This window comes from Perna viridis, chromosome 1, assembly GCF_037379345.1.
Source record: "Perna viridis isolate PV_CMFRI_1.1 ecotype Kerala chromosome 1, ASM3737934v1, whole genome shotgun sequence".
Taxonomy (NCBI): Eukaryota; Metazoa; Mollusca; class Bivalvia; order Mytilida; family Mytilidae; genus Perna; species Perna viridis.
The window spans coordinates 70,849,038-70,872,336 of NC_142445.1; the positions used below are offsets into that span (position 1 = coordinate 70,849,038).

General features: G+C 38.1%; 2 protein-coding genes and 1 long non-coding RNA gene across 6 annotated transcripts in view; 2 read left to right on the plus strand and 1 right to left on the minus strand.

The window, feature by feature from the left end:
• Positions 1 to 23,169, minus strand: part of LOC148630225 (interleukin-6 receptor subunit beta-like) — a 45,479-nt gene extending 22,310 nt beyond the window's left edge. For both annotated transcript variants that reach the window (XM_088563616.1, XM_088563610.1), the window contains exons 1-2: positions 23,038 to 23,169; positions 8,062 to 8,194 (exon numbers count right to left, since the gene is read on the minus strand). In XM_088563616.1, coding sequence (XP_088419742.1) covers positions 8,062 to 8,194; positions 23,038 to 23,131 — 227 coding nt within the window. In that variant the 5' untranslated portion in view covers positions 23,132 to 23,169. The remainder of the gene's footprint in view (positions 1 to 8,061; positions 8,195 to 23,037) is intronic.
• Positions 12 to 23,044, plus strand: LOC148630226 (uncharacterized). Of its 3 annotated transcripts, XR_015919107.1 has the most exons (7): positions 12 to 133; positions 7,867 to 8,188; positions 9,234 to 9,306; positions 10,721 to 10,796; positions 17,498 to 17,667; positions 18,957 to 19,042; positions 22,709 to 23,044. It is a non-coding gene; the product is annotated as an uncharacterized LOC148630226 (long non-coding RNA). The 3 variants fall into 3 exon arrangements; XR_015919105.1 differs by lacking the exons at positions 17,498 to 17,667; positions 18,957 to 19,042; positions 22,709 to 23,044 and adding an exon at positions 12,715 to 13,004; XR_015919108.1 differs by lacking the exons at positions 12 to 133; positions 17,498 to 17,667; positions 18,957 to 19,042; positions 22,709 to 23,044 and adding exons at positions 7,340 to 7,469; positions 12,715 to 13,004.
• Positions 1,163 to 2,488, plus strand: LOC148630227 (zinc finger CCHC domain-containing protein 12-like). The gene is given in 2 exon segments (XM_088563639.1): positions 1,163 to 1,752; positions 1,755 to 2,488. Coding segments are annotated over 2 exon segments (1,212 nt in total). The 5' UTR covers positions 1,163 to 1,274.
• Positions 23,170 to 23,299: the final 130 nt, after the last annotated feature.

A 23,299-nucleotide genomic window follows, 5' to 3' on the forward strand; every position in this document is an offset into this window, starting at 1 on the left:
TTCCGGTGAATTCCATACGGAGCAAGTTGAGTTCACCTTGGACTTTTCGACTACTTCCGGTACAGCTGTAAACATAAACAACTTGAATATTTTCCAGGATGTTATCACAACTGTATTAGATTTCAAAGAATTTGTAAGTTGTATTTTGTATTTTTATATAACAAACTGTAGTTTATATGCCGGCAACCGGAAGTACATATGATAAACAGTAAATACATACACAACAGTTGTAAAATTAAATTTTTTTTTCAAGAAGTGGCGTCGATATTTGATTGATTATTTCTTAGTTAATAATTTAATTAAGATTTTCAGTACTTTTGTACTTCGTCACTCGGAATCCAACTTGAGATTTTACAGCATTCATGCATACACTAAGTGTGACACTTTACTAGTTCTGCAAACAACACACATAAACAAAGCATTACAAATTGAGTATTAATTCGCAATTTATGTTTGGCGTGTGAGTGTTTATATGTTACACTTGTATTTTTCTTTTGTTCTTTGTGTATGTCTGTCTGTATTTTTTTTTTCATGTATGTATTTTTGTTTGACTTGTGCTAATGTGTAATAGATATGCACTAGTAATGTATATGTGTGCTTCTGCAAAGCTTTGCCTAATGCTTAATAACTACCCGAAAAGCTGCTTTTTGCTTTGAATGTGCTTATGTGTTCAGTGTTTGTAAGATTTGTATTTAAAACTTTGACTTAAACTATACTTTAGATTAAATAGGCATTTAAACTAAACGCGAAGTACTGTCGTATAGTTGTGAGATTGATTGAACATAGGTTGCATGGTCCTTTAATTGTGGTAAATTTAACCTGCATGCTTTAACATACACACCCTATTATACCTTATACCTTGTGCAATTACCTACCTACCCTTATACTTACCTGATACTTACATGTGCCTTACAGCTTTTGTACTTGTCTTGACATCCGATCTTTGATTTTAGAGTCTTTGATCTGTCTGTCCGTCAGTTTTCTCTGATAGGTAATTAAAAGTTTCGTAGTCTTTGAATTGACAAGGTTACTTTGACTATTAGACTTTGACTTAGTACGTAATTAAGAGTCAAGCGTACACTATTCAGGTAAATATTTAGTTCTTATTTGACTAAGATTGTGAACGTAAAAGATTCACATATCTTACCCCACCCGAATTTTAGGAAGGAGATTGTGAGCTGCATACTGGTACTGTACAGTTGGTAAGTGTATTTTGTAATTATTAGAATTCATAATCAGCTATTTTAGTGGAAAACTGATATTTGGTATACATCATGGCAACTGGAGATAAGAAGCTCGATGAGACACCACTGAAGGAGGATATTGACCCTGATGTTTTGAAGATGGTACAAACGTTTGCTAAGATGGGAGTAAAACCGAAAGCCGACACACCTGAACAATTAACAGAATGGATGATGGGTTTTCTCAAGACACAAGGACGGTTTGGAGATACTATAGAGGCTGCTGCTGATATGAAACCACCACCTTCATTACAACAAAGAACTCCACCAGCACCATCTGCAGATAAGGTTACCAAAATGACGATGAATCATCCACCCAAAATAGCATGGTTCTCAGGTACCGAAGCGAAGGCAGAAGATGTAGCCTACGACCTATGGAGGCATGAAGTAAAGGTCTTGATGACACAGAACTATGATAGTGATGCTATTGTCAATGCAGTCAGACGATCTTTGCGTGGATAGGCTGGATATGTCGCCATGAGACTGAATCTAGATGCACCAGTGGATGAAATTTTAAGTTGGACAGCATCTATGGAAGTATAGAGAAGAAAGAAGAATTGATGGCCGAGTTCTATGGTGCTAGACAACGAGAAGATGAAAGCGTTTCCGCCTGGAGCTGTCGCTTGGAAAGTATCCTCAGCAAAGCTATAGAGAGGGGAATCGTAAATCGCTGGGATGCAGATGGCATGCTACACTCGATGTTGTGGACAGGACTCAAGACGTCATTTAAGGATATATCTGGACACAAGTACGACACTATCAGCGACTTCGATGGTTTGCGTGTTGCTCTTCGCCAGATTGAGAATGACCACAACCAGCGTGATTTATTGACGCCAACAGCTAAACCACAGACCAGCAAGTCAGTAGTTGATAAAGCCGAACCGAACAGCGGGATTACTGAACTCAAGGGTATGGTTCAACAACTAGTGGCCCGGATGGACTCGTATGAAACATCACGACAAACTCCATCCTGGCAGCAACATCAACAACCACGTTGGATTCAACCACAGACATGGAATCAACCACCATGGCAACAACAGTGGCATCAACCATCTGATCAACCACAGAAAGGACAGGGCATAGGTCGAGGTCAACAGAGTAGTACCAGTCGACAACAACGGATTAAGTGTTGGAGATGTGGATTGTTAGGACACCATAAAGCTGATTGCAAGGTTCGACTTGATCATTCTAAGAGGGATTTAAACAGACAGATGCCTATGAAGGGGGAACGTTCACAGGCGAGATAACATCAGTTTCCAGAAATACAGCGGTAAAGACACCACCAGGACTTTTTGGTAAGCCAACCGAGACCAGCATTATTATCAACAGTAAATTAACACCAGCTCTTTGGACACAGGCTCAACCGTTTCAACGGTAAGTTATTCTTTCTTTCAGGAACATCTTAGGCACACTTCACCTCTACATGAATTGGATTTGTTACTCGACATTGAATGCGCAGATGGTCAGCAGTTACCTTACTCTGGATATTCCGAAGTTGAATTACTACTACCTGGTCAAGCTACAACTCATCACTGCATCGTACTCATAACCAACGATAATGGATATAACAATGAAATACCGCTTCTTCTTGGAACAAACATTTTAGACAAGGTTATGGCATCACTTCAACAGGACTTCGGCTAACGATTTCTGCAAACCAGTCAACTTACAACACCATGGTATCTCACTCTACGATGTTTACTTCTCCGGGAAAAGGAATTAAGGAAGAATGGAAATAGACTTGGTATCATCCGAAGTGGCGAAGTTAACAAGATTATAGTACCACCTAGCAGTTGCATCACCATGACAGGATACCTAGACAGGGAAGTACCATACCACAATACGCCAGCTATGTTACAGACATCATCACTGTCGAAGGATTTCAAGGACTTGGATGTGGAGCCATTGTTGATAGACTACAACCATAAACAGACTGGACCCATCGCTGTTAAATTGTCGAACATCACTACCCGTACGATCAGCATACCACCTAGAGCTATCGTCTGCGAACTTCAACCAGTCACTTTTCATCCAGACACCCATCAACCATCTGAGGAAAAGGCAGCTGACATCATTAGCCAGATGGAGTTTGCCAAGAGTGATTTGACAGATAACCAGTTCGACAATGGAATGGACCTTATCAATTCGTACTTGGACATATTTTCAACAGCCGATGATGATGTTGGACACACTGATCTGGTACAGCACAGGATAGATCTCATTGATGATAGGCCGTTCAAACAGCAATATAGACGTATACCAACATCAGCTTATGATGAACTAAGAGCCCACCTGAAGCAACTTTTACATGCTGGTATCATCCGTCCTTCTCATAGCCCGTTTGCGTCCAACGTAGTACTTGTACGGAAGAAGGACAACAGCCTCAGACTTTGTGTCGACTACCGAATGCTGAATAACAACACCAAGAAGGACAGCTACAGTCTTCCGAGGATAGAAGAACTTCTGGGCTGCCTAGGTGGAAGCACTTTCTTTTCGGTAGTGGATATGAAATCGGGATATCATCAGGTGGAGATATACGAACCTCACAAGGAACGCAGCGCTTTTACAGTAGGACCACTCGGTTTTTATGAGTATAACCGGATGCCGTTTGGACTAACCAACAGTCCCGCTACTACCAGAGACTCATGGAGAACGGTTTGGCAGACTACCACCTGAAGATATGCTGTGTCTTCATCGATGACATCATCGTGTTTGGCAAGACGTATGAAGAACATCTTCAGAAGTTGCATCTGGTGTTGTAGCGAATACGTCAGGCTCACTTGAAATTAGCTCCGAAGAAGTGCTCTTTCTTCAAGAGGAAGGTGAAGTTCGTCGGACACATTGTCTCTGAAGCTGGAGTGGAGATAGATCCTGCAAAGACCGAGAAAGTCATCACATGGCCCAAGCCTACGTCACCTGAAGATGTACGACGCTTCCTGGGATTTGTCGGGTATTATCGCCGCTTCATTAAGGATTTCAGTAAGATCAGCAGACCACTCACCGACCTTATGCCAGTAACATCCGGCAAGAAGACGAAGCAGAAGTCAGCGAAGAAGAGAGTTTGGCACTGGGGAGCAGAACAGGATAAAGCGTTCGACACTTTGAAGAGTCACCTTACTTCAGCACCCATACTTGGATATGCAGATAGTAGTTTACTTTATGAGCTGCACACAGACGCCTCGGGGTATGGACTTGGAGCTGTTCTCTACCAGGAGCAACATGAACAGAAGAGGGTAATCAGTTATGCCAGCCGTGGTCTTACCAAGTCTGAGAGGAACTACCCTCCACACAAGCTCGAGTTCCTGGCACTGAAATGGGCAGTGACAGACAAGTTTAAAGATTATCTGTTTGGTAGCCGATTTACAGTACTGACGGATAACAACCCTATGACGTATGTCCGCACTGGTACAACATGGTCCTGAACAAACAGAAACCAGGCAAGGGAGATGGCATATTGAAGCGACAGTTTGATCATCTGACTCTTGAGGATGGAATTCTATATCGTCTTGAAAAGAGGGATGATGGTGGTAAACGACAGCTTGTTCTCCCGGCACCGCATGTCAACGTTGTTTTGCAGGCTTTTCATGGGTCACCCTGGAAAGGAGCTGGCACTGTCTCTGCTCAGGGAGAGATTTTACTGGCCAGGAATGACGAAGGATACAGAGGAATGGATTTCCAGTTGCGGTCGCTCTCTCCGTAGGAAATCTTTAGCCAACCAACGAGCTCCACTATGCAGCATTGAAACAACATCACCTTTGCAGCTAGTGTGTATGGACTACCTTACTCTTGAACCATCTAAGGGAGGACAGAACAGCATTTTAATTATCTGCGACCATTTCACCAGATATGCACAGGCCATCTCAACTAGGAATCAGACGGCAAGAACAACAGCCGAGGCGATATATAAGAACTTCATCGTCCATTATGGGATTCCTGACCGTATCCATTCTGACCAGGGAGCTCAGTTTGAGTCCAAAGTCATCAAGGAACTCTGCAATTTGACTAGAATGACAAAATTCCGCACCACTAGCTATCGCCCTCAAGGAAATGGAATGTGCGAGCGGTTTAATCGAACACTTCTCAGTATGCTAGGCACGTTAGAGCCGAACAAGAAGCAAAATTGGAAAGCCTACGTAGGACCACTAGTTCACGCATACAATTGCACTCCACATGAGTCGACAGGATACTCTCCAATCTACCTAATGTTTGGCCGCAACCCCAGATTGCCAGTCGATGTTGCGTTAGGTTTGAAGAAGGAAACATCTGGTTTGAAGTATATTGAGGAGCTGAAGCAACGACTAGACCACGCATTTAAGGTAGCAGCCGAAGCTTCCAGGATATCCCAACAGAAGCAGAAAGAAGGATACGACACACGAGTTCGTGGCGCTACCATCCAGAAGGGAGACAAAGTGTTGGTGAAGATTGTTGCGTTCGGAGAGGGTAAGCATAAACTTGCGGACTAGTGGGAGCATCAGCCATACATAGTTCTGGACCAGCCAAACACAGACATCCCAGTTTTCACCGTGCAGAGAGATGATGGACAGGGAAGGAAGAGGAATCTACATCGCAACCTTCTACTTCCTATTAGTAATCTGAGAGATAGCGCACAGACACCGGAACAAAACGCAAAACCTGTACCGAAACCACGTACACGGAAAACTCCTGTTACCACGCTTGATGCGGACACAGTTAGGCCGTTGGAGATCACCGATCCAGTTAGTCATACGGATGATGAATCATGCTATGAGGAACCACTGGAGTTGGTCATTATGGAGCCTGTAGTCAGCGGTTGCAGCGATACAACCATCACTGCGGAAACACCACAGCTTGAGGTTTCTATGGACGAGGAAACTGAGGAACCAGATTCTGCTGGGGACGCCCTTTCCCACGACACTAGACAAACGGATGGGACGGAATCTGAGATCAGCGATTTGAGCTCTGTTACAGAGAGAACGGAAGACGGACATCAAGAGGATATTCTTGAGGATTCGCCAGCTTCATCTCTGGAACTTGTTCGACGGTCAACTCATGATCGGAAGCAACCGACATGGATGCGATCTGGAGCCTATGATCTTTCCAAGTCAACTGACCTGTTCATCACAGCGAATGGTATCAGAAGGTTCAGTGTATCACATCATTATCAGACAGAAGCAGGAAAAACTATTCTGGACATACTCAGGACAACCTCATCAGATCACAAATGACGAGACGTCATTTCACACCTGGGGGAGTATGTTTTAGACAGTAATTTGATAGGTTTCACTGTATTTTTTGTTTTCGTTTTTATATTTTATTTGTATTTGCTTAGGCTAATAAGGATGGTTTCATGGATATTTCAATGGAACTGGTTATCAAATAATTATAGTTTATATTTAATTGACGATTTACGGTTATATGAGTTATTGACCGATGACTATTTCTGTGGTTCTGTTAATTTTTATCTCACTGTATTGAATTCAAAGGGTTTTCCATTTCATGGTTGATTTGACCGCTCTTTTTCTTTAAATTCTATTGGATGTATTTTCGGCGCTAAAGTTCTTTTGTTCTTTTATATGTCACTCTTCAATAATTTCTCGGATAGACAAGATGTGTCTTGGAAATATTTAATTCAACTTATATCTTACTATATTCTTGCAGTTTTTCTACTGCAACTTTACAGATTAGTTCTACTCCTAAATTACTAATATATTTATATAATATGCCAGAATTCTGAATATTTTAATTGGAATGAGTTTGCATGATTTTCCCCTATTTGAATGATGATTGAGCGATGTGCGTTGTGTAGATGTTAAACACTTAAATCTAATGATAAAGTGCATATTTATTAAAAGAATAACGTTTATTGTTTTTCATGCATTTTTCATAAATAAGCAAGTTTAACGTAATTCCAGTATAAAGAATGTGTAAATCAATAAACTGAGTGAATGCGTATTTGAGCGCTCCGGAGTGAATGATTTAATGTCTTAATCATTTTAAAGTTAAAGGGCAATCGTAAACATTTTCGTTAACCGTAAATACTTTTGTTAACTGGATCAATTATATTTTTATCGTAAAAGTACAAATCAGTTTTACAGGTGATTTAATACAGGTAACAAAATATTATATGTAAGGTATTTTTGTTCTACGGGTATTTTGATATGTCACCTATAGCATAGATTGACCTGTTTGTGATTGAGGTTTTGCATGTAGACTGTAGACGATTTTGCAGCCTTTGCACCTTGATGTAAGGTAATCAGAGTGTCAATTTATTGTATAGTTATTTTTGTATGTATATAGTTAATTAGTTTGCTTACCGCATAATATAGAAGATATAGCGTGTTACGATTTTATATGCGTTTATATGGTTGAAGTTTGTAAAAACTACAAGCGTACTTTGTTTTTCATATTTGGTAATATTTATATATGTAGCTTGATGCGAATATCAAGTGGCAAGATGCGAATATTTTATATACATGTAAGCAGGAATAAATGTGGCATGGAACAAAGTCTGTGTTAAAAATCAGAATTTACATGTACACGGTTAATATTGATGTTTTATGTATAAATTGTATTTTGTCTAATATAGAATTGATATTTTCTGCAAAGTTTGTAAGTTAGAGTACTTATGATTGTATTTATTTTGCAGGGCCTTTTTTTTCCTTGTAATATCCAGACATCCAGTGTCATTGTTAGAAATAAAATATGTAACCCTACCCTGTCTCTTGATGTTTTGCGTCCAACTTTAAGAGCGATTACACATTTATACTATTTACATTTGTGAGAATTCCACAGAATTTTCCATCTTTTGAAATATACATAGAGGGCTTTACCCCCCTATTACCTGCAGTGAAAATACGATCTGTAAAGTGTTATCAGGAGACCGTCTTCGTCCTTCTTTGATTTCATCCAGAAACATCTTAGATCTTCAAGATCATGTGATATACAGCTGATATTAACTGGACCAGAAGGTTTGTCTGTAATGAAAATATATTTTTTTGTGCAATGAATTAACGAATTTTTACTTAGAATACTGGTTGATTCACCATAATTGATATTGATACATCAATTCTAAGTATGAACTATGAAGATGTGTCAACTGAACATTTAATTACATGTACTTCTTCTTTTTCTTGTACGATTGTCTCTAGTTACCTAAAGTAAAAAAAAGTTTACTATGCCGTTTAAATTGCCTTTCGGTATTCATTTAAAAATTTCTGACCGTATTATTTTCTTACAGATTGTCTCTTGGAATGCAGTTATGTAACTTAACACGGCGCACACTTTTTAGTTTATTTTTTCTATCTCTGCTATGAGTAAAACAGGAAAATCTTTAAGAAGAGAATTGCTCTGAAATGGCCTTGAGAAAGGACGTCGATTTAAACCACAGTTAACTCTTATTTAAACAACACTATAACAATAAAGTTGAAAAAGATAGCACTTTCCGTATATCCGTTACACCCTTCATTTCGTTCATTACTTAAAAAATTTTTCGTAACGCAGTGTTAACTAATCAAACGCACGATATGGGTGACGCTGGCGATCAGCTGACTGTTCCCATACTTGCTGTAATTGCCGTTTTCGTGAATATATACTCAATACTTTGCACTATGTGGTATATTTGTAATTTATGATAACGTCCGATTTGTTAACGTCTTTGGCATTTATTTGTTCATGAAAATCATGCATGTACTTTAGTGAGCAAAACATTGTCAAAGTAACAACTTTTGTAAAAAAAAATATGATGAAATGTACTCCCCCCAACGGCACCCTCTCTCTTTATGTCGTAAAGCAGTGTTCGGAAGAGAGGTTATTTTAATGGCGAAATTCGTTGTTTCAACACCTTAGCCGACATGGTTTTTATGAAAATAATGACTTTTTATAATTGCGTGTCAATACCTAAGTTGAACATGATTTCAATGCGAATAATTCACCTTTAAGAGAAGTTAAAAAGTTTTCAATGTTATACATCTGTGTACTATTTACAACATTTTTTTAAGTCATTTTTTTTTTCAGTTAAATGAAAAGTGGACTCCGCGGTACCCCTGTCCATCTCAATTGAGAGCTGTTAAAATAATTCTGCAGAAGGGTAATTTTAGTTTAAACTCTGTGTAAATATTTTTTTAAGTTGAGTATTTATAATAATATATATTATATAAATATTTTAGTGTTATATCTTCTGATATTTCGTGTGATGTACGATTTAAAAAACGGTACTAGATTTGTTAAATATAAATCCAACTATTGTCCCTCGGACACCTTACATTATTCCAATTTTACACCTTCAGCTCTAGTGTAGTTTCTCCGCATCAATATAGATGAGTGTAAAAAATATTCTCACAATCAAATTGATGGTTATGTGTGTTTCATTTCTTTTTATTTCATCACATTTTTTTAGAATTTAAAGATTAGATTAACAATAAAGTGTTCAATGAACAGTGCAGTTGCAGTTTAGAGTCATCGGTCACCGATACATTGGACTAACTTAATATTACGCGGGAAATTAGTGTCGCCATTTCCTGAGAATATATGCGGTTTTCTATCATGCCCAGTTCGACTGTAAGTGCACTCTTACAGTCGAACTGGACATTGATAGAAAATCGCATATATTTGATGACATTGTGTTATATTGGTACATATATGATGCAAATAAATGATAAGAAGTTAAACAGTAAAAATATGAAAATGAGGAGGTGGGGCTATGGGGGTGACATACAGGGTTCTGTCCTCACGTACCTGTGGGAAGATGTTAATTTTGTAAATGACTGATGTAAATTATGTAAGTTATTTTACCATTCAAAATGTGTTTAGTTTTACTAGAAATATAAGTTTAAGGTCTTATAGGGTCAAAAGGAACATGTAACTCAAGTAAAAGCAAATGAATGTTTCAGATACAGCTATACAATTTTCTTTGCAACTAAAGCAACTAAGGTTAGACTGGGTTTGAACCTTTAAGGAATCGTGGGTCAAAAAGGGCCAGAAACCAGCATTTTTCTGAAGTACCATTTACAAATAAATACAAAGTGTCATTTTGGGAGGTTGTGACTTGATCTAATTAAGAACTTGGGGTCAAAAACAAGTATTTTCCTTATATCTGGATGATAACTTGAGTAAAACAGAACTGATCTCTTTGCAATTGTACCACAATGTGCCTTTTCTCCAAAGGAAAATCAAGACTAATTTGAACCAAGTGAGGGCCAAAAATGGCCATATTGATTCTGGTGAATTTCTTTTTTCTCCGAAGGAAAGTTCAATTTGATTTGAACTAAATAAGGTCCAAAAACGGCCACATTGATTCTGGTGAAATTTTCTGTGTCAATGCAATCAAAAGTCAAAGCTGTATCAACCTTGAATAGTGTGTCCATACTTGCCAAGTCCAACCCTGCAGTCTTATGAAGCTGTCATAGAAGACGTTTTTTACTGGCTTATGGGATTTAATATTTTTATTTAGTACAAAGATTAAACTATGGCAAACACTGTGTAGATATGTTATTTTTTTGCAGGGAATTACGGTGTAGTTGTCTTTGAGCTACCAGGTCATTTGAGTAAAAGTCAATTCTGGAATAGAGTCGTACAGAGGTATGTTTCTTATTATACCAGGGCTGTTTCATATTTTCAGTCATTTAAATTGAAGTACATTTTGAACTAAATTTAACCATACAATACAAGTTATATTTTCATTTATGTATTACCTCCAAAATATTTGTTGTTATATTATAAACCAAGTATAGGAACAGTCAGTTGATGGTCAGCGTCACTCATATCGTGCAAATGATAGACTAACACTGTGTTACGGAAGATTTTTCGGGATTTTGGTGGTTAAACCGTTATATTCACAAAGACAATCGAATTATCAACTCGAAGCAACGATATCCTTGCTTTAAAATGCACGAAATAAAGGGTGTAACGGATATACAGAACGTGCTATCGTTTTCAATTTTATTGTTATAGTGTTATTAACTAGTCTAATTGACAACGAGTGTATGGTGAATTTAGAATACAAAACTGTCTTAAAATCTCGACATTAAACCTCAATGTACTGACATTGATTCTGTGGACCCATTGATGGTCCCAACGTTTACACATTCATTTGTTATAAGTCATCTCACACTAATTTTATTATTATTTTTGTTGGCAGTCTTTGAAAGAGTAATCAAGGGAACCAAGGTTATAGCAGTAATCAAAAGAATGTAATCCAGGGACAAAGACCAGACATGGAAAACAGACATACACAACAAAGAACATAAAGTAACTAAAATCATACATACAAAGTAACAAAAGTAAATGAGCAACTCGGACTCCACTAAAAACTGGGAACATGGACCAGGTGCGCCGGTAGGGTAAGCGACCTCTGCTTTTCTAGAAGCACCCGCCGAGTTGCTCATAAAAAGTCAAGTCCGGGGTAGACAAACGAGGAAAGGAAAACTATGACCCGTTGAATAAATCAGTTTTCATGGTGCTGATGGATACACCATAACGATCCACGAGTTCATGATGACGACCATAAAACTTCTGTAGTGATGACTACAAACTTGTAGCAACATAACCCTGTTCCAGAAGCCTATTTGTTAGAGTTCTAGCGCGATACAAAAAGTCTGCGTAGTTTGGGCAAGCTCTGGCGTAACGTATGAGTGGTGATATGAACATTCCATACGCAGGAGCCGAAGGGATGTTGCCACAGATGAAAGGAAAGTTGACAATTCTGAATGAAAAGTCATCACGTTCGTCGTAAAGTGTGGTCAATAGTTTTCCTTTACCATCGATTTCTAAGTGTAGGTCAAGATATGAGGCTGACTTCACACTATCTGTAGTATCCTTTATCTCAAGTTCTTTTGGGTAGATGCGATGTATCAAATCCCCGAAATTAGGATTGTTTAAAGATAACACGTCATCTATATAGCGGAAACTGAGATTGAAGGATCTAGCTAAACAATATTCTTTCTTTCTGATCAGATCAGCTATAAAGTCAGCCTCATAAGAGTGAAGGAATAGGTCAGCTAGTAAAGGAGCACAATTTGTTCCCATTGGAATGCCGACCGTTTGTTGAAAAACACGTCCACCACACTGGACAAATATGTTGTCGATTAAAAATTCCAGCATTTTGTAAACATCTTCCTCTGTATATTTGGAAGATGATTTGGAATTATTTCTTACAAAGTATGAGGAATCTCTACCAAGAACTATATATATATATCTAGGTGTACCATCTTTGTTTTGGAAAAACAACGATGTATAATGTTTTTAAGTCGGGATTTTAACTGAGTATGGGGAATAGAAGTATGCAGTGTTGAAAAATCATAGGTTTTAATTCTATTATATTCAGATAATAGTCTTGAACTGATTGTCTCCAAAAGATCTTTCGAATTTTTCAGGATCCACATTGAATTAATACCACTACGGGAGTAACATGTGTTGTGGTAGGACTGTAGACCCTCTTTGACAGTTGTGAGTATAGAAGTTAAAAGTTTTGAAAGAGGTTTGGTGGTACATTTTGCAGATCCAGCTATGAAACGTTGTTTGTATGGATTCTTGTGAAGTTTAGGAATCCAGTACATAGAAGGTAAATCACAATCATCGTCCTTGGTAGAGAGACCAAAAGAGGATAGTACAGATTTATGGTTTTCCACAATCTCCTCTTTGGAGAGTGTGGTAGCAGTATAGGTCTTATCACTGTTATTATTTTCTGCGTCTACCTCTGATAATAAACATTGGATATAAAATTGAAGAGCTAGTACTGACGAAATGCAGAGGAAATTGTTGCTTCAAATAAATTAATGCTTGCAAGAAGTTTCTTTGCGTTCTTTCTCCTTATGATACAAAATGTCAGGAGAATGTCACCAACTTTATTGTTTTGATTTTTTTACACAAGAATGTAAGAAAAGTTTTAAAACATGTAACTTCATGTAATCTAAAACAACTATGCAGCTTCCTTTCAGAGTTGTGGGACTTTAAAACTTCAGCGCTGAAATATCCTTATTCAATGCAACTGATAGATACCACATGGTTAGTTTCTGTTAAACTTAAAAATCTTTATCCACATTTAGAGCAACAAACCTACATTAAAGCTGCATTAGCTACCAAATTTGTTCAGTTCTGATTCTACTGTGTTTTGCTGATTCAATGAAATAAGTTTGTAAGAGTAATCGAGGGAACTAAAGATATAGCGGTAATAAAAAAAATGTAATCCAGGGACAAAGACAAAACATAGAAAACAGACAAAGAACATGAAGCAACTAAAATCATACATACAAAGTAACAAAAGCAAATAAGCAACTTGGACTCCACTAAAAACTGGGAGCATGGACCTGGTGCACCGGTAGGGTAAGCGTCCTCTGCTTTTCTAGAAACACCCGCCGAGTTGCTCATAAAAAGTCAAGTCCGGGGAAGACAAACGAGGAAAGGAAAACTATGACCCGTTGAACAAATCAGTTTTCGTGGTGCAGATGGATACACCATAACGATCCACGAGTTCATGATGACGACCATAAAACTTCTGTAGTGATGCAATTAAAGCAATTTATGTCGATAATACCTGATCTAATTATTTTCCGCCATTACTTCCGAAGATTTCCGATAGGACATTCAACTGGGTGAAAAATACTTTTGTCTTGAAAGGTATAGTTATAAGGAAAGAGATCAGTACCCGTATCCCCCGGTATAAGGAAAGAGATCAGTACCCGTATCCCCCGATATAAGGAAAGAGATCAGTACCCGTATCCCCAGTTATAAGGAAAGAGATCAGTACCCGTATCCTCCGGTATAAGGAAAGAGATCAGTACCCGTATCCCCAGTTATAAGGGAAGAGATCAGTACCCGTATCCTCCGGTATAAGGAAAGAGATCAGTACCCGTATCCTCCGGTATAAGGAAAGAGATCAGTACCCGTATCCCCCGGTATAAGGAAAGAGATCAGTACCCCTATCCCCCGGTATAAGGAAAGAGATCAGTACCCGTATCCTCCGGTATAAGGAAAGAGATCAGTACCCGTATCCTCCGGTATAAGGAAAGAGATCAGTACCCGTATCCCCAGTTATAAGGGAAGAGATCAGTACCCGTATCCCCAGTTGTAAGGAAAGAGATCAGTACCCATATCCCCAGTTGTAAGGAAAGAGATCAGTACCCGTATCCCCAGTTATAAGGGAAGAGATCAGTACCCGTATCCTCCGTTATAAGGGAAGAGATCAGTACCCGTATCCCCCGTTATAAGGAAAGAGAACAGTACCCGTATCCCCAGTTGTAAGGAAAGAGATCAGTACCCGTATCCCCCGGTATAAGAAAAGAGATCAGTACCCGCATCCCCTGGTATAAGGAAAGAGATCAGTACCCGTATCCTCCGGTATAAGGAAAGAGATCAGTACCCGTATCCCCAATTATAAGGAAAGAGATCAGTACCCGTATCCCCAGTTATAAGGGAAGAGATCAGTACCCGTATCCCCAGTTGTAAGGAAAGAGATCAGTACCCATATCCTCCAGTATAAGGAAAGAGATCAGTACCCGTATCCCCAGTTATAAGGGAAGAAATCAGTACCCGTATCCTCCGGTATAAGGAAAGAGATCAGTACCCGTTTCCCCCGGTATAAGGAAAGAGATCAGTACCCGTATCCCCAGTTGTAAGGAAAGAGATCAGTACCCATATCCCCAGTTGTAAGGAAAGAGATCAGTACCCGTATCCCCAGTTGTAAGGAAAGAGATCAGTACCCGTATCCCCAGTTATAAGGGAAGAGATCAGTACCCGTATCCCCCGTTATAAGGAAAGATATCAGTACCCGTATCCCCCGTTATAAGGAAAGAGATCAGTGCCCGTATCCCCCGGTATAAAAAAAGAGATCAGTACCCGTATCCTCCGGTATAAGGAAAGAGATCAATACCCGTATCCCCAATTATAAGGAAAGAGAACAGTACCCGTATCCCCAGTTATGAGGGAAGAGATCAGTACCCGTATCCCCAGTTATAAGGGAAGAGATCAGTACCCGTATCCTCCGGTATAAGGAAAGAGATCAGTACCCGTATCCCCAGTTATAAGGGAAGAGATCAGTACCCATATCCCCGGTATAAGGGAAGATATCAGTACCCGTATCCCCAGTTATAAGCCCCGGCTAGGTTGCCCGACCTTGCCCAACCCCCCCTTTTTCCAGTGGCAATCAAAGTTTGTCGACCCTATTGTCCTTGTGTCCCATCCTTTTTTTTTCATTTCATGTTCATTTTATCATCCATTTCATGTTCATCGTCTTAATATAGCTGAAATATTGCTTCTCGGACGTTAAACCCCAACAAACAATCCCCAGTTATAAGGGAAGAGATCAGTACCCGTATCCTCCGGTATAAGGAAAGAGATCAGTACCCATATCCTCCAGTATAAGGAAAGAGATCAGTACCCGTATCCCCAGTTATAAGGGAGGAGATCAGTACCCGTATCCTCCGGTATAAGGAAAGAGATCAGTACCCGTATCCTCCGGTATAAGGAAAGAGATCAGTACCCGTATCCCCAATTGAAAGGAAAGATATCAGTACCCATATCCCCAGTTGTAAGGAAAGAGATCAGTACCCGTATCCCCAGTTATAAGGGAAGAGATCAGTACCCGTATCCTCCGTTATAAGGGAAGAGATCAGTACCCGTATCCTCTGGTATAAGGAAAGAGATCAGTACCCGTATCCCCACTTATAAGGGAAGAGATCAGTACCCGTATCCCCCGGTATAAGGAAAGAGATCAGTACCCGTATCCTCCGGTATAAGGGAAGATATCAGTACTCGTATACTCCGGTATAAGGAAAGAGATCAGTATCCATATCCTCCGGTATAAGGAAAGAGATCAGTATCCATATCCCCCGATATAAGGAAAGAGATCAGTACCCATATCCCCAGTTGTAAGGAAAGAGATCAGTACCCGTATCCCCAGTTGTAAGGAAAGAGATCAATACCCGTATCCTCCAGTATAAGGAAAGAGATCAGTACCCATATCCCCCGGTATAAGGGAAGATATCAGTACCCGTATCCTCCGGTATAAGGAAAGAGATCAGTACTCGTATACTCCGGTATAAGGAAAGGGATCAGTATCCATATCCCCCGGTATAAGGAAAGAGATCAGTACCCGTATCCCCAGTTGCAAGGAAAGAGATCAGTACCCATATCCCCAGTTGTAAGGAAAGAGATCAGTACCCGTATCCCCAGTTGTAAGGAAAGAGATCAATACCCGTATCCTCCGGTATAAGGAAAGAGATCAGTACCCATATCCCCCGGTATAAGGGAAGATATCAGTACCCGTATCCCCCGGTATTAATTTAGACTCTATCAGGCTGGTGGTAGTGCTGTTGTTGCTGATAAATATCTTTAGTTTACAACAATCTTATTTGTGGACTTCACAAAAGGAACACAAATTTTACCAACAATAATATACAATACATAGATAAGAACAATGTGGTCATGCTTTAAATCATTATAAATATTAACAAGACAGTTTTGAATTAGTTTTAACAGTACAATGAAAAAAAAAGAAGAAAAAAAAACAATATTAAAATGAAAAAAGAAAAATAACAGTTTCAGGCATATATATACAAACTGAAAAGAAACATAAATTGGACAGATGAATCCGTTGTTCTTGTGCGACTCTAATTTTAAGTTCAAAATATTATCTTTTAATGGATATGAAGACATTATCAAACAATAAGTATATTTTATTAATACGTTAGATCAGTACAAGTTCCAGTAAGCAGTGAAACATCAATTCCTAAAGGAATAACGCGCAAACTCTCGCATAGTGTAATCCGATTTTCTGTTCAAATTTTACATTCGAAAAAAAATGGCTAACATTTTCAAAGGATCTGTTACAATATAAACTCTCTGTAGATCGTAGTTAAAGAAAGACTCTGAACATCGTAGCTGGGTCAAACAAACGTTTAATTTACGAGGACCGTAATTAAGTAGAACTCCAGCTAAGGATCATGCAAAATGTGATTCATCGGTAAAAAGCCTACATATTTTTATTTTTGATATTTTGTTTGAAATGTCATAGTAAACAGAAATAAACGTGGCTTTTCATACAACCCGTGTTCTTAGGAGATAAATATTAAATAGAATGCACTGTAGATTTCAAAATTAAGGGAGATAAATCTGTAAATGGCGCTCAAATACAAAAGAATCTACTGTATTTTCAATGTCGATTATCTTCTAAGAGCAGGCAGATTTGAATGCATAATTACACATTTCATAGTATAGACCAATAAAACAACTTAATTACAAAAATAAAAATATGTAGCCTTTTTGGGATGTATCACATTTTTCAGATTTTGCATGATTCTTACAAAGACAGTTACTTAAAATATGGAGGAAAATCTATTTTATGCGAGGAGTCTCCGTTTCGGATAAATTGTACTGTGTCTACCGCATGATGACGAACCAACACAGTGAAGAATATGAAGAGGTTTGATATTACAGGGTACAGCCTGGAGATAAGGTATCGCTTGTTTTAAAGGTTATCTTTTTATTTCGTGAAGAATGAAACTGATTCCGCTTCTGTAATGAAGAACCCATAAAATATGTAATAAAAATGTTAAATTTTCAACAGCATGAAAACTTGTATATTTTGACTGAATGTCACGGTTGTATTATTTACAAATAGTCGACATCAAACTTCGTATTACAGCTAGTTGAAAAAGACCAGTTCCGATTTCAATAATAATGTAGGCTAGTGAGTAACTTAAATAGCTCTCTAGATAGAAATCTGCCCTACATTATACCAATGTGTATACTTAACTACCACAGAACACCTTTGTGATCTTTTAAGTTTGAATAGCTGTCAATTATAATGACCTTAACCTCTATATGATACTATCCACAAGTGTGTTTGGGTAGCTTGTACTCTATATACAACTGATTTACTTGTAATAATGAATAAATAAATGAATTAAGTCCTTTATTTCAACAGAATTACATATTTAGTTCGAAGACTAGTTTACAATATGGTCCTGCATTATATACATAATTTACAACTTAAAGTATAAAATACACATTAATTGAAATACAAATTTTAAGTAGATAATATTACACTTGTTTCTGATTGGATTACACTGTTCATTGTATTTAAATATTCATAGACCAAGTCTATTTTTAGGTTTAATTACTTAATTGAACTGAATGCTGAAACTTCTTATAAAAGAATTTGATGCTCATACATTGTCGAACTGATATTATTTCTTGCTGAAATAGTTTTAAGAGCTATAAGTTATTGGAACATTCATGACACTTTTGCAAAATGGCCACGTTTTCATGTTTTCAACTTACAATATAAATGCTTGCACCAGTCCTTCTAAGGACCTTCTTAATATCAAACAGTTTTTTAAAAGTTGTATTAGAAATGTTGTAAAATGATTGTAAATACTGGTATCATTTTTAATTTTTTTTTTTTGGTTTACATTGACTGTGTATATAAGATGCCCTAAAAGATAAACTTGAAAATGTACCAGTATAGAAAATTCAACTATGATTTAAATGGCCCCATGAGTTGTATTTATTTAACCTTTAGAGGTTAAGGTTATCATAATTGACAGCTACTCAAACTTCAAAGACAGTGTCCAGATGATCACACAGGTGTTCTGAAGTAGTTAAGTAGGACACATTGGTATAATTTATATTTTAAAAAGTTGAATTTTCATCTTATTTTATCCTCAATTCACAAGGACTGTTATTTACTACGCTGATATAAATTTGAGAATGATGCGAGTTTCCCTAATTTATAAATTACAGAAGACCAGTCTACCAATACAGTTCACATTACATTATGAATAGTTGGGAAATCCATACTCGTATATTTTTTTCCAGTTTTTAATACCGTAAGTATCGATTTCAGAATTACAAACATAACTCTAATGATAAAATGAAATAAAAATACCAGAAAACAAATAAATCCAAGTTTATCATTCATTGTGAGACTATCATAGTATGTATGAAATGGTTTGACCTTACACACGCGAGGGTGACGATATAAAGATATACACAGGCGTGTAGCTTGAGTCTGTCAACTTTTCCAATTCTTGAACATATGATTGGGTCTTATTTAACATGTCGTAATTTATAGGAAATAATTACACGAATGGTTCGTACCACTCCAAATTTTGGAACAACATATCTATTAAAAGGAGACTTAATTGGAAAATAATTCAATAGACACCAAGCGTGGAGTTACATTTCTGCCATATTTCAGGTCTCACTATTCATTCTCTAATACTTGTATCTTCAATGGGAACAAAAGTAGTATAGATGTGGGAAACGACTAGTATTTTTTCAGGGGCATTAAGGAGATTAGCCCAATGCGCATGCGCATGACGTCACATCCGATGGCCGTGGACCGGATGTGACTGGTAGAGGGAGGTGGACCGGAAGTGGACCTTGGGTGATCAGAAGTGGAGTTGGGGGACTAATAAAGGGAACATGGGGACCTTTTGATGCAGGAAGGGGGTCTTAAAGGTTGGGAGGGGGAAACGACCCCCATTGGTATCCTCATTAAGTGTCCTAATTAGTGTCATTATTTAGAGTAATCAAAGGAACCAAGGTTATAGCGTAATCAAAAGAATGTAATCCAGGGACAAAGACCAGACATGGAAAACAGACATACACAACAAAGAACATAGAGTAACTAAAATCATACATACAAAGTAACAAAAGTAAATGAGCAACTCGGACTCCACTAAAAACTGGGAGCATGGACCAGGTGCACCGGTAGGGTAATCGTCCTCTGCTTTTCTAGAAACACCCGCCGAGTTGCTCATGAATGTGTCATCAAATCCGGGTCCTGCTAAATAGTCTGTTCCATAGTGTTCTTTTTCCCCATTAAGTAATTTCACGATCTGATCTTCTAATGACTCCGCTTTAGTATGGGGCTTCTTGTCGTACGAGTATCGTTGGCGTCAAGGCTGTTTTTTATTTTATTTTATTTTTTTTATTATTTTTTTTTGTCACTCTATTTAATCTTCACTTCCTTTTGTTCCTCGGTAACATGACTTCTGGTTGTGTTCGTTGTATTTCCAATATAGCTCCTCCTTTTTTATAAAACATCCTGTTAGGTTCTGGCATCGGAGATCAATATGATTCATCTAGTCGAACTTTTGTAACGTTATTGATTTCTTAAGGCCATCGATTCTTATGCTAGGATGCACGATATTCTGCTCTGGTTTCCACTAGTATTTACGTTCTTAATACAGCTACACGATCTTTGTTCCGAAATCCTCTCTTTATAAAGTTCCATTTATAAGTGTCACATCTGTTTTATTGGCTTTTTTCTTTCCTCCAGCTGGTCTACCGCGAGGTCTTTTTGGGACCTCACTTTCTTTTGTCAATTCATTCTTTGGCTTGCATTATGCCCTTCCTGTCGTCAATTGCACGTGTATGGCATCACGACTGATGATCTCTTCTAAATGAATCCCTCGACAGGGAACTATCTTGTAAATTTTTATTGCTCCGGGTGCGTCCATCTCCTTTGTGATTCGGCCAAGAAGTGACCACATATCCTTTTTCTTCTCTATTTATACTTTTTCTTATCCAAGAACTAATCCTGAATTTCCCATGAGAAAATGTTGCTTCTCAATCTCAAGTTGTCGGGAGTTCTCTGTTTCATGTCGATCAATAAATATCCGTGGGGTTTGACGGTGGCATACTCGTACGATTTCATAAAGTAGTTTGTCTTTTTGGGAAACATTTGTTGGGCCATAGTCATGGCCTGTGATACGTCTATTTCTCTAAAAAGAACCAGGTAATGAGCATTCAGACTGATGGTTCTGTGATACTTGTTTTTGTTGAACAGATTCTGGACCAACAACATGACACTTATATTTTTATGGTGAGAATACTTCGTGAAGAGATGCGAGATAGATTCAGTGACCGAATCGTCTACAACAAGCAAGTGTCTCTCTCTGGGATCCAAGATGTCCTGGAATCCTTGTACAAAGTCGACATCCTCCATGGTTCCATAAATAGTCTGGTACACATCGTAGCACCACGTTATCCGATCGGGTCTAGGCATCATCATATGTTTCACGTTTTGTACGAATTGGCGTACAAACATCGTTTTTCCACTTCGGCTGGGTCCTGCTATGCCACTGGTAAAGGGATGGGTCCACGGCATTGAATGGTCATCCAAGTATCCTTTGGGTACGTCGAGAGCAAGGGGATCATCTGTTGGGTGTATGAAAAGTTTTCGTCCGTTGGGTCCTTGGGTAAGTTTTCTTGAGTTTCTTCCTTGGTCGATTGGGGTAGCCCTTTTGTATAAGAGTCTTGGCATAGTCCATTCATCAAAGTATCTTGCTTTTTATTTCTTTTCCCAAAGCATATTGGTGTAGTTCTGTCATCAAAGTATAATAGTCCGATGGACCAGTTTGCATTGATTCTGTCAGGACAGAATGCGTATGTGGACTGTATTGGTCTGTTTGCATGGTTCTCGTAGCGTGATGGACGCAGTGATCTTGGTCTAGAATAAGGAAAACACCTGGTGTCACTCCGATGGTGTAGATCAATTGAAGCTTGGTGTCCATGAGTTTTCCTAAAATGACGTTTCATATTATACCGTCTTGCATAGATCATCTTGCATTCTGGACGGGTCGTGGGCATCTTGTAAACGACCACCTTCTTCTTCGACAACTGAGAACAATATGATAACAATTCTATTTTACTTTTACTTTTAAGACTATTTTTTGCAAGTCTTCTCGCTGATATTCCTTCCATACTTTACCCCCCTCCTTCTGATGCTATGTTTGGCTCTTTACTCTCCCCGTTCTTTCTTTTGACGCTTAATATTGACTCTTTACTCCGACTCTAACGACTCTTGGCTCTGACTCTAACGACTCTTGACTCCGACTCTTGACTCTAACGACTCTTTACTCCGACATTTGACTCGTACCCCCGACTCTAACGACTCTTGACTCTTACTCCCGTCCCTAACGATTCTTGACACTTACGCCCGACTCTAACGACTCTTGTCACTACTCTACTGATTCTAATCACCTACAATTTTCCCCTTCACTCATCTTAACCTTAACTATGTCTATCTTTAACTCTAAACCTTTAACCTGACATGAGGATTAACACTAGATGATTATTTCTTTAACAATAACATTCATAACACAAAGTCTAATACCAAGCCTTAACCAATACAAAACCTGCGATAGACACAAGTAACCCTGCGCAATTATGAAGATTCAACCCTAACCCTATACTTAACCATATAGATTTCTACCTAGAGTACCTACAGTGCTAATTAAGCTGATCTGGTCCGAAGGAAAGAATATCGCTTAGCTAGATCATTTAACCCTAATTTCCGCTATATAGATGACGTATTATCTTTAAACAATCCTAATTTCGGAGATTTGATATATCGCATCTACCCCAAAGAACTTGAGATAAAGGATACTACAGTTAGCCTCATATCTTGACCTACACTTAGAAATCGATGATAAAGGGAAACTGTTGACCAAACTTTACGACAAACGTGATGACTTTTCTTTCAGAATTGTCAACTGTCCTTTCATCTGTGACAACATCCCTTCAGCATCTCAATATGGAGTGTTCATATCACAACTCATACGTTATGTCAGAGCTTGCCAATTTAATGTTAGTCTTAAGAAAAACTGTCATTAAAGAGACTTTTATATGGTTCAGTAGTGTTTTCAAAGCAATATTTTTTAAAGAAAATATATTAAAAAAACGATAACGGAAGACGAGATTCGCAAAATGATGACAGAAGCAGTTATGAAAGGAAGAAACAGTATTTGTTGTCATATCTCTGTCATTTTTTGTATTAAATATTGATTTCTACAAATAAAATGCTATAAAATACCTTGCTTAAGACTTGAAGTTCTTCTTTCTGTGGCCCTGTTTGATATCACATATCTTGATAAAAACAGCATGTAGATAACAGCATCTAGTTGCATCTCTCTACTATTTAAATTTTTCCGAGGTAGAAATTTATATTTTAAAGTTGAATTTTCATCTTATTTTATCCTCAATTCACAAGGACTGTTATTTACTACGCTGATATAAATTTGAGAATGATGCGAGTTTCCCTAATTTATAAATTACAGAAGACCAGTCTACCAATA